General features: G+C 45.4%; 2 protein-coding genes and 1 non-coding gene across 3 annotated transcripts in view; 1 reads left to right on the top strand and 2 right to left on the bottom strand.

Annotated features, from left to right (window-relative positions):
* The window catches only part of NCAPD2 (non-SMC condensin I complex subunit D2), a 34,854-nt gene extending 22,694 nt beyond the window's left edge, over nucleotides 1-12,160 (bottom strand). The window contains exons 1-6 of the mRNA XM_003942160.4: nucleotides 11,330-12,160; nucleotides 10,384-10,532; nucleotides 1,438-1,513; nucleotides 1,115-1,173; nucleotides 450-631; nucleotides 6-148 (exon numbers count right to left, since the gene is read on the bottom strand). Of these exons, the coding sequence (XP_003942209.2) occupies nucleotides 6-148; nucleotides 450-631; nucleotides 1,115-1,173; nucleotides 1,438-1,513; nucleotides 10,384-10,510 (587 nt within the window). The 5' untranslated portion in view covers nucleotides 10,511-10,532; nucleotides 11,330-12,160. The remainder of the gene's footprint in view (nucleotides 1-5; nucleotides 149-449; nucleotides 632-1,114; nucleotides 1,174-1,437; nucleotides 1,514-10,383; nucleotides 10,533-11,329) is intronic.
* On the bottom strand, nucleotides 708-1,037 carry LOC120360823 (small nucleolar RNA U85). The gene has a single exon (XR_005577240.1). It is a non-coding gene; the product is annotated as a small nucleolar RNA U85 (small nucleolar RNA).
* A 49-nt stretch (nucleotides 12,161-12,209) lies between the features above and the next one.
* MRPL51 (mitochondrial ribosomal protein L51) lies at nucleotides 12,210-13,397 on the top strand. The gene is made up of 3 exons (XM_003942164.3): nucleotides 12,210-12,457; nucleotides 12,543-12,653; nucleotides 13,066-13,397. The coding sequence occupies exons 1-3, from the start codon at nucleotides 12,379-12,381 to the stop codon at nucleotides 13,260-13,262; spliced, it is 387 nt and encodes a 128-aa protein (XP_003942213.1). The 5' UTR covers nucleotides 12,210-12,378; the 3' UTR covers nucleotides 13,263-13,397.
* Nucleotides 13,398-13,900: the final 503 nt, after the last annotated feature.

Genomic DNA, 13,900 nt, shown 5'->3' with positions numbered 1-13,900 from the left:
CCCACCTGACAAATTCTTCTTCAATTATTGAGTGGTTCCACAGGTGACGGATGTCCAGCTGAAGTAGCTGTGTTAAAAGCTGAAGAATTGGTTGCCTCTCTTCTTCCCAGTCAAAGCCATGGGCTGCCTTGGTCCGAGCTTTCTTACCCTAAAAAGGATCATGTATACATTGAGGAAAAAATAAGCGAACGAAGAGGGTCAACATCTGCCAGTCTGAGTGCCCAAATAATCCAGTATCAAGACAGGATAGAAGGTAATATGGAAGAAGTATTACACGTTCCACAGTGCTATCTGTCTAGGAAGAAAATGTGTGATACTTCTGGGTTCTTCCTCCTGAACTCTCAGTGAGGACAGGAAGGATTCACAGGATCATTGGATTCCCCCGTTTCCCATCCGTTCCCCTATCTCCCCAGACCCCATATCAAGTGAGCCCCAAACTCCAAATTTACCTTCCCCCCAAGGTCCAGGTCCATGAGGTTTGTCCGGCTGGTCATGGTCTCAAAGGATTCCAAGAGTCGTATCAGAGCATAGCAGTTCATTTTGAGGGCATTTAGATGAGCATTTCGATCTGATACACTCAAGGTTGTATCATCCAGGATAGCTGGAAGCTCCTGGGAGTGGCGGGATACCACTATGAGGGGCAGAATTTTGGAGTCAGTTTCACTTAATTCTTTCATATAGCCCAACTTCAAAACACCAGCACTCGCAGCCATCAGATTACCAAAGATCTGTGTTTCATCTCTCAGCGGTCATAATACAAGCTAAGTCCTTTGGGACCCTTGGCCATGAAACCCTGAACACGCCCTGTTCCTACTCTCTTCCTCCAGTTACCGCAATTTCTCTCCAGCAACTGGAAGAATCACCCCTATTAAAAAGAGGTAGCTCAAAAGTAGGAAAAAGTTCTTGTTGGTCTGCCCTTACAGTGAACACACATAACTCTGTATCGCCCACCAAGATTACAGACCTTTAACAGGCCAAACGTCCCTGGGCTTAGCCAAACCAACTGAATCACAACAGCCTTGATATCATCATGTGGCTGATAAAATGTAGGAAATAATAAACAAACAAATGACAACAAACACCTTCCATCCCCTACCCGCTGACCCACAAACACCTTTTATCAGGAATTCCAGAGTATCTTCTTTGAGGCCAGGATCTATACTTCGAAAGTGACTATGAGGGAAAGAAAGTGTGGGGGTGAGATAGGAAGGAGACTGCAGAGCCCTTTCTAACAGATCACATCTAACCTGTGGAATCTAATGCTTAAAAACACACGTGAAATTGTTCAACTGAATAAATATGTGGCAAGCTGCACACATGCTCATCAGCAGAGATATCAATACCCAAAAGCACTTAGGAAGTTTCAGGACTAACATGCACAATTAGGACAAACAGCCACCAGTTCTTTTCAAAGTACCATCTGGGTGTTTCACTTACTGTAAAATGCTGTAGATAGTATCAAAGTGCTCCAGCATAGCCAGGGGCCCCTGAGCTCGGAAGGCAGCTTGAAATGCTATGAAGATGAAAAAATTAATAAATTTCAAAGAGAGAGAGGACTTTTTAGTAAATTCTACCCATGGCAGAAAACTCTGTTGCTTTTACTGGTAGAATCACGCAAAAAAAGAGACAAACAGTTCACTTCAGTGTAACCTATAATGATGATGATGTATTTGTGTTACAATTAGAGCCTTGTTTGAGCTTCGCCACACCTGAGCTGAAGGAGACAGTATTATACCTATTTACATCTTAAGAGTGGCTGTATGACTTGTCCAACTTAGAGTAGTTAGGAGTTAACACAAACTCAGGATCTTAAAAAAGAAAAGGAGTTTATCCATTTATATCCTTTTTCTGCTTCAGGATCCCACAACGCACTCAGTTGCTAGGTCTCCTTAAGTAGTTAAGTTCTGGGGGAGTCAAAAGTTATATATGCAGATTTTTTACTACACAGGGGTTGTCGTCCCTAACCCCCACGTTGTTTAAGGGTCAATGGTAGGTATGAATGTCAAAACCGAATGAGACAATCCATGCAAACCAGTCAGAACAATACTTAGCACGTTACATGGTTTGAATGTGTCCCCATAATTCGTATGTTGGAAACATAATCCCCAACATGACAGAGTTGGAAGGTGAGGTCTAACGGGAGGTGTTTAAATTATGAGGGTTCCACCCTCATGAATATGTTAATACCATTATAAAAAGGGCTCTAGGGAGCAGGTTCACTTGTGCCTTTCCACATTCTGCCTTGCAACAATGCAGCAAGAAGGCCCTTGCCAGTTACTGGTGAGTTGATTTGGGACTTCCCAGCCTCCAGAAAAAACTGTGAGCCAGTAAATTTCTGTTAATTTTAAATATCCAGTCTCAGGCTTTCAGTTATAACAGCACAATTTTTCTCAGTCCATTTTCTATACATCGTATTTCCATTGTTGAGTTCATATCACATATTCACTTCTCTGTTCTGCTTTTTAAAATTTAGCATTACAAAAAGTGTATTAGAAACCTTGGTAGGCCGGGCGCGGTGGCTCAAGCCTGTAATCCCAGCACTTTGGGAGGCCGAGGCGGGTGGATCACGAGGTCGAAAGATCGAGACCATCATGGTCAACATGGTGAAACCCCGTCTCTACTAAAAATACAAAAAAACTAGCTGGGCGTGGTGGTGCATGCCTGTAATCCCAGCTACTTAGGAGGCTGAGGCAGGAGAATTGCCTGAGCCCAGGAGGCGGAGGTTGCGGTGAGCCGAGATCGCGCCATTGCACTCCAGCCTGGGTAACAAGAGCGAAACTCCGTCTCAAAAAAAAAAAAAAAAAAGAAACCTTGGTAAACAATTTTGTTTTTGACACAGGGTTTCACTGTGTTGCCCAGGCCGAAGTGCGGTGGCAGGATCATAGCCTGCCAGCCTCAAACTTCTGCGTTCACGTGATCTTCCTGCCCCGGCCTTCAGAGTAGCTGGGACTACAGGAAGTCCCACCACAGTCGGCCTTGTATCTATCTTAATTAAGTTACTATTCCCCTATTGTTAGATATTGTGATACTTCTTATTCCACTAATTAACAACAACAACACACACTTCCCTGGCAAATCTAGGTTCAATCAACTTTCTGGTTACTCCATTCATGCAACCACACAATAAAAATGGCCTGAGAAAAACACACAAACATGCCAACTACTCTTACGTTAAACTCATGACTACTAATCCGAAGTAGGCCTTCATACGCCCAAGTCTGCTCACTTTCTTCTAGGCAATTATTTCACACCTATCCTCTGCTCATAACACCATGATCTTCCTCCCAAACTCACTCTGTTAAAGGCCTTCCCTTCTTATTGAGGAAACAGAAGCAGACAGAACTTTCGACTGCCCCAAGCTCTATATTTACCTGCACTAGTTGCATCTGTGCCCATATACTCTGCCTTTTTTCTTTTTTTTTGCTACTGTGGCTAAACTGTCCATGTCCTGTAAAGCCATTTCCTCCCTGTGTACCAAAGCAAATACTCTCTTACTTACTAAAGGTACTGCACCCTCTTCCTCTGCATCATTGGCTTTTCTCTCTCTGATCACTCTACTCAACATACATACGTAATGCTGCCCATATTAAAACAAATACGTTATGTAAATTCATCATCTCTAATTTCTCTCATTCCATTTTCTTAAAAACCTATTCCAAGCAGGCTTTTGCCCCCAGCATCCTATGAAATAGCTTTGTCAAGGTTACCAGTGACTATGACATCAATAAATCCAATAGTTAATCTGCAGTTGACCTCTCCCCTGTTTTTGAAATGCTCTATTTATTTGGCTTCCATTTAGCTCCTTCATTCACTTTGTGCCCCAATGACTGCTTAATTTCTTCTACTGGTTCTTCGCCATCTTCCTAACCTCTAAATGCTGGACTGTCTCAGGTCTTGGTGTTCAAACTGCTTCTCTTCTCCATCTAAACTCACTCCAATCTCATGGCTTTAAATGTTGTCTACATGCTGAGTGCTAAATCCTAATATGTGTATCTTTAGCTGACACCTCTCTCTTGAACTCCACATGCACATTAAGTAATCTAAACCTGTTCTTCCCATATTCTACCCCATCTCAGTAAATGGTAACTTCATTCTTCTAGTTGCTCAAGTCAAAAAGCCTTGTAAGGCTGGGCATGGTGGCTCACGCCTGTAATCCCAGCATTTTGGGAGGCCGAGGCGGGCAGATCACGTGAGGCCGAAAGTTCAAGACCAGCCTGGACAACATTAGCTGGGTGTGGTAGTGCACACCTATAATCCTAGATAGGTGGCTGAGGCATGAAAATTGCTTGAACCTACGAGGCAGAGATTACAGTGAGCCAAGATCATGCCACTGCTCTCCAGCCCTGGTGACAGAGCCAACAGAACAAGGCTGTCTCAAAAAAATTAAAAGCCTTGTAATCATCTCATTTCAGATTCCTTTCCAACCCTACAAATCCAATCCCATCCATCCGTATTCCTGTAACCTCTACTTTCAAAATACATCCTAAATGCAACATTTTATCACCACTTCCCCTGCTATTCCTCCAGGCCAATCTACTTGGTATTACTGTAACAGCCACTAAACTAGTCTCCCTGCTTCTCCTCTAGCCTCCTATAGTCTCCGCTCAACACAGTAGACAGTGAATCTTTTGTTTTGTTTTGTTTTGTTTTGAGACAAAGTCTCTGCCCAGGCTGGAATGCAATGGCACAATCTCAGCTCACTGCAAATTCCGCCTCCTGGGTTCAAACAATTCTTCCGCCTCAGCTCCCAAGCAGCTGGGATTACAGGCGACTGTCACCATGCCCGGCTAATTTCTGTACTTTTAGTAGAGACGGGGTTTCACCATGTTGGTCAGGCTGGTCCTGAACTCCTGACCTCGTGATCCGTTCACCTTGGCCTCCCAAAGTGCTGGGATTACAGGTGTGAGCCACTGTGCCCAGCTATATTATTTATTACTAAGCTTTGTATAATTAATTTTAGAGACTATGTTGCCCAGGCTAGTCTTGAGCTCCTGGCCTTAAACAATCCTCCTGCCACTGCCTCCCAAGTGACTGGGATTACAGGGACGAGCCACGATTTGCAGTACACTTCTTTTTATTTTTTAATTTTGAAACACGGTCTAGCTCTGTGGCCCAGGTTGCAGTGCAGTGGTGGATCATGGCTTACTGCAGCCTCTACCTCCTGGGCTCAAGCAATTCTCACAACTCAGCCTCCCAAGTAGCTGGAAATATAGGTATACACGACCACGCCTAGCTAACTTTTTTGTAATTTTGATGGAGATGGGGTTTCACCATGTTGACCAGGCTGGTCTCAAACTCCTTAGCTCAAATGATCCACCCGCCTCAGCCTCCCAAAGTGCTAGGATTATAGGCGTGAGCCACTGTGCCTGGCCACACTGTCTGCTTTTTCACTTTGGCTCTTACAACCATCTAACATACAATAGTTCTCACCAATCCATGTTCTCAGTTTCTGAGGTTTCAATTACCTGTGGTCAATCTCAAGTCTGAAAACATTAAATGAAATATTCCAGAAACAGGCTGGGCACAGTGGCTCACACCTATAATCCCAGCACTTTGGAAAGTTGAGGTGGGTGGATCACCTGAGGACAGGAGTTCAAGACCAGCCCGGCCAACATGGTGAAACCCCATTTCTACTAAAAATAGAAAAAATTGGCAGGGCCTGGTGGCTCACGCCTATAATCCCAGCACTTTGGGAGGCCGAGGTGGGTGGATCACCTGAGGTCAGGAGTTCGAGACCAGCCTAGCCAACATGGTGAAACCCCATCTCTACTAAAAAATACAAAAAATTAGCAGGGTGTGGTAGTCGGTACCTGTAATCCCAGCCACTTGGGAGGCTGAGGCAGGAGAATTGCTTGAACCTGGGGGAGGTGGAGGTTGCAGTGAGCCAATATCATGCCACTGCACTCCAGCCTGGGTGACAAGAGTAAGATTGCCTCAAACAAAACAAAAAACCCCCAAAAATTAGCAGGGCACGGTGGCACTCGCCTATAGTCCCAGCTACTTGGGAGGCTGAGGCAGGAGAATTGCTTGAGCCCAGGAGGTGGAGGTTGCAGTGAGCTTAGATTGAGCCACTGGACTCCAGCCCGGGTGACAAAACGAGACTCTGTCTCAAAAACAAAAAAGAAATATTACAGAGATAAACAATTCATAATTTTAACCTGTGCGTCATTCTGAGTAGCATACAATTTGGTGCTGCCCTGCTGCCTCCTGCCTGGGATGTGAGTCCTCCCTCTGTCCAGCATACCCAGGCTGTATATGCTACCTTGCCACTCATTCGAAGCCACCTTGGTTATCAGATCAACTGCTACAGGACTTCCGTCTACGAAAACTTTATTGCCGGGCGTGGTGGCTCAAGCCTGTAATCCTAGCACTTTGGGAGGCTGAGGTGGGTGGATCACGAGGTCAAGAGATCGAGACCATCCTGGTCAACATGGTGAAACCCCGTCTCTACTAAAAATACAAAAAATTAGCTGGGCATGGTGGCGCGTGCCTGTAATCCTAGCTACTCAGGAGGCTGAGGCAGAATTGCCTGAACCCAGGAGGTGGAGGTTGCGGTGAGCCGAGATCGCGCCATTGCACTCCAGCCTGGGTAACAAGAGTGAAACTCCGTCTCAAAAAAAAAAAAGGAAACTTTATTTTACTTAATAATGGCCCCAAAGTGCAAGAGGAGTGATGTTGGCAGAGTTCTAATTGTTCTATTTTATTAATATTGTTGTTAATCTCTTATTGTATCTAATTTGTAAATTAAACATTACCATAGGTATGCAGGTGGAGGGAAAAAAACATAGTATATATAGGGTTTGGTACTATGCTAGGTTCAGGAATTTAATCAAGGTCTTGGAATATATCTCCTTGGATAAGGGTCCTGTTATACTACATATTTACTTGTTTATTACTTGTTGAGAGCCTTTAAAAGAAAAACTGTCATTTTGTCTGTTCTGTTTACCATTGTATTACCAGTGCTTAGAACAATGCCTGGCACACAGCATATGATCAGTAAATACTTGTTAGATGAATTAAATGATTTGATCTTATATTATTTAGAGGAGATGTTGTATTCAGGGTTCTCATCACCAAAATCATCAAAGGAATGCAATTGTTTTAAAAAAAGGACTCTTGGCTGGGTGCAGTGGCTCATGCCTGTAATCTCAGCACTTTGGGAGGCTAAGGTGGGCAAATCGCTTGAGCTTGGGAGTTTGAGACCAGCCTAGGCAACGTGGCAAAACCTCATTATTGCAAATAACATAAAAATTAGCAGGGCAAGCCAAACACTGCATGTTCTTACTTATAAGTGGGAGCTGAACAATGAGATCAAATGGACACAGGGAGGGGAACAATACCACTGGAGCCTGTTAGGGGGTGGAGTGGTGGGAGGGAAAAGATAGCTAATACACGATGGGCTTACTACCCAGGTGATGGGTTGATAGGTGCAGGAAACCATCATGGCACATGTTTACCTGTGTAAGAAACTTGCACATCCTGTACATGCACTCCAAACTTAAAAAAAGTGATTGTGGCCGGGTGCGGTGGCTCAAGCCTGTAATCCCAGCACTTTGGGAGGCCGAGGCGGGTGGATCACAAGGTCAAGAGATCGAGACCATCCTGGTCAACATGGTGAAACCCCGTTTCTACTAAAAATCCAAAAAATGAGCTGGGCATGGTGGCACATGCCTGTAATCCCAGCTGCTCAGGAGGCTGAGACAGGAGAATTGCCTGAACCCAGGAGGCGGAGGTTGCGGTGAGCCGAGATTGCGCCATTGCACTCCAGCCTGGGTAACAAGAGCGAAACTCCGCCTCAAAAAAAAAAAAAAAAAAAGGTGATTGTTTAAAAAAATGATGCATCGTTATAATAACTGAAGAATAATTTGTCAAAGTATGCAGCGTGTTCAATTGGTGACATATATATCCACATGACATAGTGTATCTGTGGACACTGTTGGTTTGCCATCCATCAGCCAACCTCCACACTCTACCTTCTTCCCTGCTTACCAAATGGTTGATATGCTTAAGTTTAAGGAGGCTCCTAGGTAATAATCTCGATCAGTTTAGCCAGTCTCAGTAATTCTTTTTTTTTTTTTTTTTTGAGACAGTTTTGCTCTTGTTACCCGGGCTGGAGTGCAATGGCGCGATCTTGGCTCGCCGCAACCTCCGCCTCCTGGGTTCAGGCAATTCTCCTGCCTCAGCCTCCTGAGTAGCTGGGATTACAGGCACGCGCCACCATGTCCAGCTAATTTTTTGTATTTTTAGTAGAGATGGGGTTTCACCATGTTGACCAGGATGGTCTCGATCTCTTGACCTTGTGATCCGCCCGCCTCGGCCTCCCAAAGTGCTGGGATTACAGGCTTGAGCCACCGCGCCCGGCCAGTCTGGGTAATTCTATTTCTCTTACCTGTGCCCTGTAACATTTTGTTAAACAACAGACCACATATGGGACAGTGGTGTCATAAAAATATAATAGGGTGTGGTGGCTCACGCCTGTAATCCCAGCACTTTGGGAGGCTGAGACAGGTGGATCACGAGGTCAAGAGTTTGAGACCAGCCTGGCCAATATGGTGAAACCTCATCTCTACTAAAAATACAAAAGTTGATAGGGTGCAGTGGCTCACACCTGTAATCCCAGCACTTTGGCAGGCTGACGTAGGTGGATTACCTGAGGTCAGGAGCTCAAGACCAGCCTGGCCAACCTGGTGAAACCCTGTCTCTACTAAAAATACAAAAATTAGCTGGGCGCGGTGGCTCACGTCTGTAATCCCAGCACTTTGGGAGGCCGAGGCGGGTGGATCATGAGATCAAGAGATCAAGACCATCCTGGCCAACATAGTAAAACCCTGACTCCACTAAAATACAAAAATTAGCTGGGCGTCGTGGTGCGGGCCTGTAGTCCCAGCTACTGGGGAGGCTGAGGCAGGAGAGTTGCTTGAACCCGGGAGGTGGAGGTTGCAGTGAGCGGAAATTGTACCTCTGCACTCCAACCTGGCCCCGGCGAGAGTGAGAGACTCTTGTCTCAAAAAAAAAAAAAAAAAGAAAGAAAAAGAAAATAGGTGGGCATGGTGGCAGGCACCTATAATCCCAGCAACCCGGGAGATTGAGGCAGGAGAATCACTTGAGCCCGGGAGGCAGAGGTTGCGGTGAGCCGAGATCACACCACTGCACTACAGCTTGGGTGACAGAGCCGGACCCCCGACTCAAAAAAAAAAAAAAAAAAAAAAAGAGGGGGAAGAAAAAGAAGCTGCCATCTAGCATCCATGAAAGAAAGGCCAAGAAGAGACAAGGTGGGGCCATATTGTCAAGCTGTTGCATTAACCATCTCTTCTTCTTGTAGGTGATAACAAATGAAATAGGTTATAATCTCTATATTTACAGATGAGGAAACGAAGGCACCAAGAGAATTAAACAACTTGTCCAAGGTCAGAGTGGTAGAACCAGGATTCAAATCCAGGCAGCCTGGTTCCACAGTCTTTAATCTATGTAGCTCCAAAGCAACCTAACTGCTACAAAACTGCTTCCGACAAGTACAATGACATCATGAGGTCTTTCTGGTAATGCAAAACGTGCTTTTCATCATTCATAGGTTTCAGTAGGCGACTGTACTATCCATATATATTGGTGTTACAGTGGTACACATGCACATGTATTATGAGTTGGTTTTTTTTTTTTTTTACACACAACTGCACATCTTGGAAGGAAGATATCTAGATTCTAAAAAGGTATTACAAAAACAGGTCAGGTTACGTCCCAGACATTCTGAAAAAGCTATCCCCTCCCTATAACTCTTAAATCCACCAGGACTTAATTTTAACAAATGGTAAGGGGTAAAGATGGAAAAAACTTTTCCCCAAAGAATAATCATGGCCAGGCACGGTGGCTCACGCCTGTAATCCCAACACTTTGGGAGGCCGAGGCGGGTGGATCACAAGGTCAAGAGATCGAGACCATCCTGGTCAACATGGTGAAACCCCGTCTCTACCAAAAATACAAAAAATTAGCTGGGCATGGTGGCGCGTGCCTGTAGTCCCAGCTACTCAGGAGGCTGAGGCAGGAGAATTGCCTGAACCTAGGAGGCAGAGGTTGCAGCGAGCCGAGATCGCGCCATTGCACTCCAGCCTGGGTAACAAGAGCGAAACTCTCCGTCTCAAAAAAAAAAAAAAGAGTAATCATGTACAACAAGACTGTTTTTGACTAATTCAGAAAAGGCAGTTAATGAATATACTCTTTGCTTCATGTAACCCATGAAATGTTATGATAAAACACCAAAATAGGAAAAACATGTTTCTTGATCTTATGGAGCTTCTTGGTGTAGTGGAACAGAAATGACAATGTAGCAACTCCATGTGGGACAGTTGTTTGGAAGAGCTAGGTACAGTGACAGCTATGGAGTCTTACCTCTAAGCTGTGGTGGAAGATGTTTGATGGACAGTACCTCTTGCACAACATACTGATTCACCCCTCCACTTTTCAACAACTCCTCTGGGGATAATGGCAGATGGAACTCATATATCTGGGGGGCCATCTTCTCCTACGGGCTCACAGGGCTAGAAACCAAACAGTGAAAATGTCAGGATCTATACTCAAGACCTGTCTTTATATCTGGTTCTATTACTTCTCCACCCACAACATGTATAATGGCTTTTAGTCTTACAGCAAGCTAATAACATTATCTGACAGGATGTGAGATTGACCCTGGACTAGAAACTAATTCTAGTAGCCACTTTGCCACTTGGTCTTGTTACTTAAACCCCTGGGCCTTATCTGTAAAAGACAGAGTGACTAATCTCTGATTAATTCACAAAGTTGCTCTGATGACCAAACGAACCAAGCAGTAGGAAGGTGTTTAAAGAACTATGAAGTGGCATATTAATGTGCCACTTCATAGTTCTTTAAAGTTAGTATTATTTTCATTTTTATGTGCAAAGCTCTTAAGTAGAGAGAATGGTCTGGTCTCATCTGAGGCCAGAACAGTGCCCCAGCAGGGGCTAGTGGGCCTCCTGCACCAGAATGGGAAGAGCGTTAACACTGACGGTTTATTTATCTTGCGCTAGGTCTGTTAGGCTACCTACATACATCATATCTATCTAAGTTTCCTATCCTCAATCCTACGGGGTGCATGATAATACAACTGCGTTTACAGAGCAGGAATTGAAATAAGAAAGGTTAAGCGATTTGCTTAACATCTTCCGTTGGGGATCTGTCACTTACAGTTTCTCCCACATTACGCCCCAAGGATACACCTACTAGACCTCCCTGCCTATTGTATATCGTCCAATACCGGGTCACACAGCCATGTACTCGATTTTCCTACTCTTTTAGGACCTGCAACACCACATCTTACCTGGGGATCTCACCCGCGGATCCTCTGACTCCAGCAGTCGGGCTGAAATGAACAGGAAAAAAGACGCGTGCACAACACACACCAATCAGCGAGGCAGTTTTCAAGTTGGCGGAGAAACCGGCCAATCCCCGGCAGGCAGAGGCAAAGGCCCGCCTCTTAGTCTGGCAACGCGCGGGCAAAGCCACAAATACCGAGTTCAAATTGCAACGGCTGCAGGAGGGCCAATCGCGACGGTCGCCGGAGCGGCCGGCCAATCACAGCGCCGCCCGGGGGCGGGCCAAGGCTCCGGCTCCAGCCCCCGCACCCACGCCCTACTCGCCCGCGAATGCCTCCTTGCCCGCCGGGGCCCCCTTTTCCCTGTCGGCGGGGAGGCCGTATTTCTGCGGGCCAGAGATGTCGCGTCCCTGGCTGGGCAGCAGTAGTGCCCTAGAATACTGAACCATTCAGTCACCTCCAGGAAAGGAGGCAAGTCCACGCTGGGAGTTAAAAGGCATCGTCTCTGATCCAGGTTTTGCCATCTCCTCCGCTAAGTGCCGTCCAGCAAGTCACTTTCAGGGCCTCAAATTTCCTTCCCCGTAGTAAAATGGGGATAATAAAAACAGCTACAGCGCAAGACTGCTGTGAGGCACAGAGAAAGGGCTTGGTCTTTGGAAGCGGATTCCAGGTTCTCAACCTTCATATCCTTCACAGTTGAAGGACGCTAAAGAAAGTGGAAAGGGTGAATTTTCTTGAAATCTCTGTTTTCGGGAATCTTAGCGACGAGTCGCGGACCTCAGCGAATTCAGCGCTCCAAAACCTCCGGCGGACAAACCGGAAGCAGTGAGGCGGGACCCTTCAAAGGTACATGCCCCTCTGGCCGGAACCAGGGGGGCGGGGCCTAGATGGGTCCTGCGCCCACAGCTACCTGGGTAAGGCCCAAGATGGCTGCCTTCACGTTGGTATACTTGTGAAGTCGGCGGGGGCAGTTCCTGTCGTCATCTTCTTGAGGGCCACATTTGGTCCTCATTCTTGGGCTTGTTTGGTGTGCTGTTGAAAGGGGGACTAGAGAAATGGCAGGGAGCCTCTTATGCGGGGCAGGTCGGCGCCTGTTGGACTGGGTGCCTTTGGCGTGCAGAAGCTTCTCTCTCGGTAAGTGGCTGATGTAGACGCGCCGATAACCGCTTCGTAGTATTATAGGCGGCTCAGATTCATTCCCTCCCTTCCCCATCTTCAGATGTTCCTAGATTGATCGGTATAAGGCTCACCCTCCCGCCCCCCAAAGTGGTTGATCGTTGGAACGAGAAGAGGGCCATGTTCGGAGTGTATGACAACATCGGGATCCTGGGTAAGACTTGACCCTTGACGTGGTACAGAATTTCAGAACGGCAATTACGTTGTAACGACTATCTTTTCCTCCTGTGTAGAGAGTGATACTGTGCTCAATAGTAAGAGCAAACACGTATGTAGCTGTTTACATTGTGTTTGGCACTGTTCTGAGTGCCCTCATAAAATTTTTACTTCATAAGTGAGGAGACTGAGGAACGAACGGAGAAATCAGTTTTTTCAAAGTTAATAAATGTCAGTGTCAGAATTTTAACCCCAAGCAGTCTGACTCCAGAGTCTGTCCTATCGATTCTCTACTGTAATGTGTCTTGTCTCTAGGTGTTGCTCAGCAAGATGTAACTGTGGGTTGAAAGCTTAGCTGGTGTAGGATGGGTCCTCTTATATTGGATCTAATGTGTTCTCACATTACACAGGAAACTTTGAAAAGCACCCCAAAGAACTGATCAGGGGCCCTGTATGGCTTCGAGGTTGGAAAGGAAATGAATTGCAACGCTGTATCCGAAAGAAGAAAATGGTCGGACATAGAATGTTCGCTGATGACCTGCATAACCTTAATAAACGCATCCGCTATCTCTACAAACACCTTAACCGACATGGGAAGTATCGATAGAAGAGAAAGCTGAGAATTGCGGGAAAAGCTCATCTGTTACCCTGGAGAAGGGAAACTACTTTTCCTTATGAGGAAACGGCTTTGTCTGCTCTCTGGAATAAAATGGGGCTTCTTTGGAATTTGATAGCCACATAATTTTGTTTTCCTTTAATGCTGCCTCTACTCATGTAGACTATGAAGTCTTGACTCATCCTGGGTTTTAGGGTCTTAGGTTTGGGCCTCACACCACTTGCCTTTTACAGTCTAACTATACCTAATGCCTTTAAAAAAGAAAAGTTGATGAGAATGTCATCACTTTTTGACATAATGCTTATAGCAAGCTAATAACAATTAGGTTAATAGTGTTTCTAAAGATCTTCCACTCTGAAATGAAATACAATAGAAAAATGGAGTTTGAATGTAAAACCTGAGGGGAAAAAAAGACAAATGGAGTTATACTTCTCCATTATTCTCGTAAAAATATTTATTAGGCATTTTCTCTTGAGTCGGAACTATAGGAAAAACAAAACAGTGTGAGGTGTTTTTTCCATTTGAATATGAAGCATTAAGTACCATGTGAGTGGTAGAGATGGGGGATTCTAAGCCTGACTGGTCATCAGAGTTGTCTGGGTGTTTCAACATTTCAAAAGCCTAGTCCA

The sequence above is a fragment of the Saimiri boliviensis genome, chromosome 7 (assembly GCF_048565385.1).
Source record: "Saimiri boliviensis isolate mSaiBol1 chromosome 7, mSaiBol1.pri, whole genome shotgun sequence".
NCBI lineage: Eukaryota > Metazoa > Chordata > Mammalia > Primates > Cebidae > Saimiri > Saimiri boliviensis.
The sequence above is the reverse complement of the archived record's forward strand: the minus strand, read 5'-3'. Positions and strand labels throughout refer to the sequence as shown.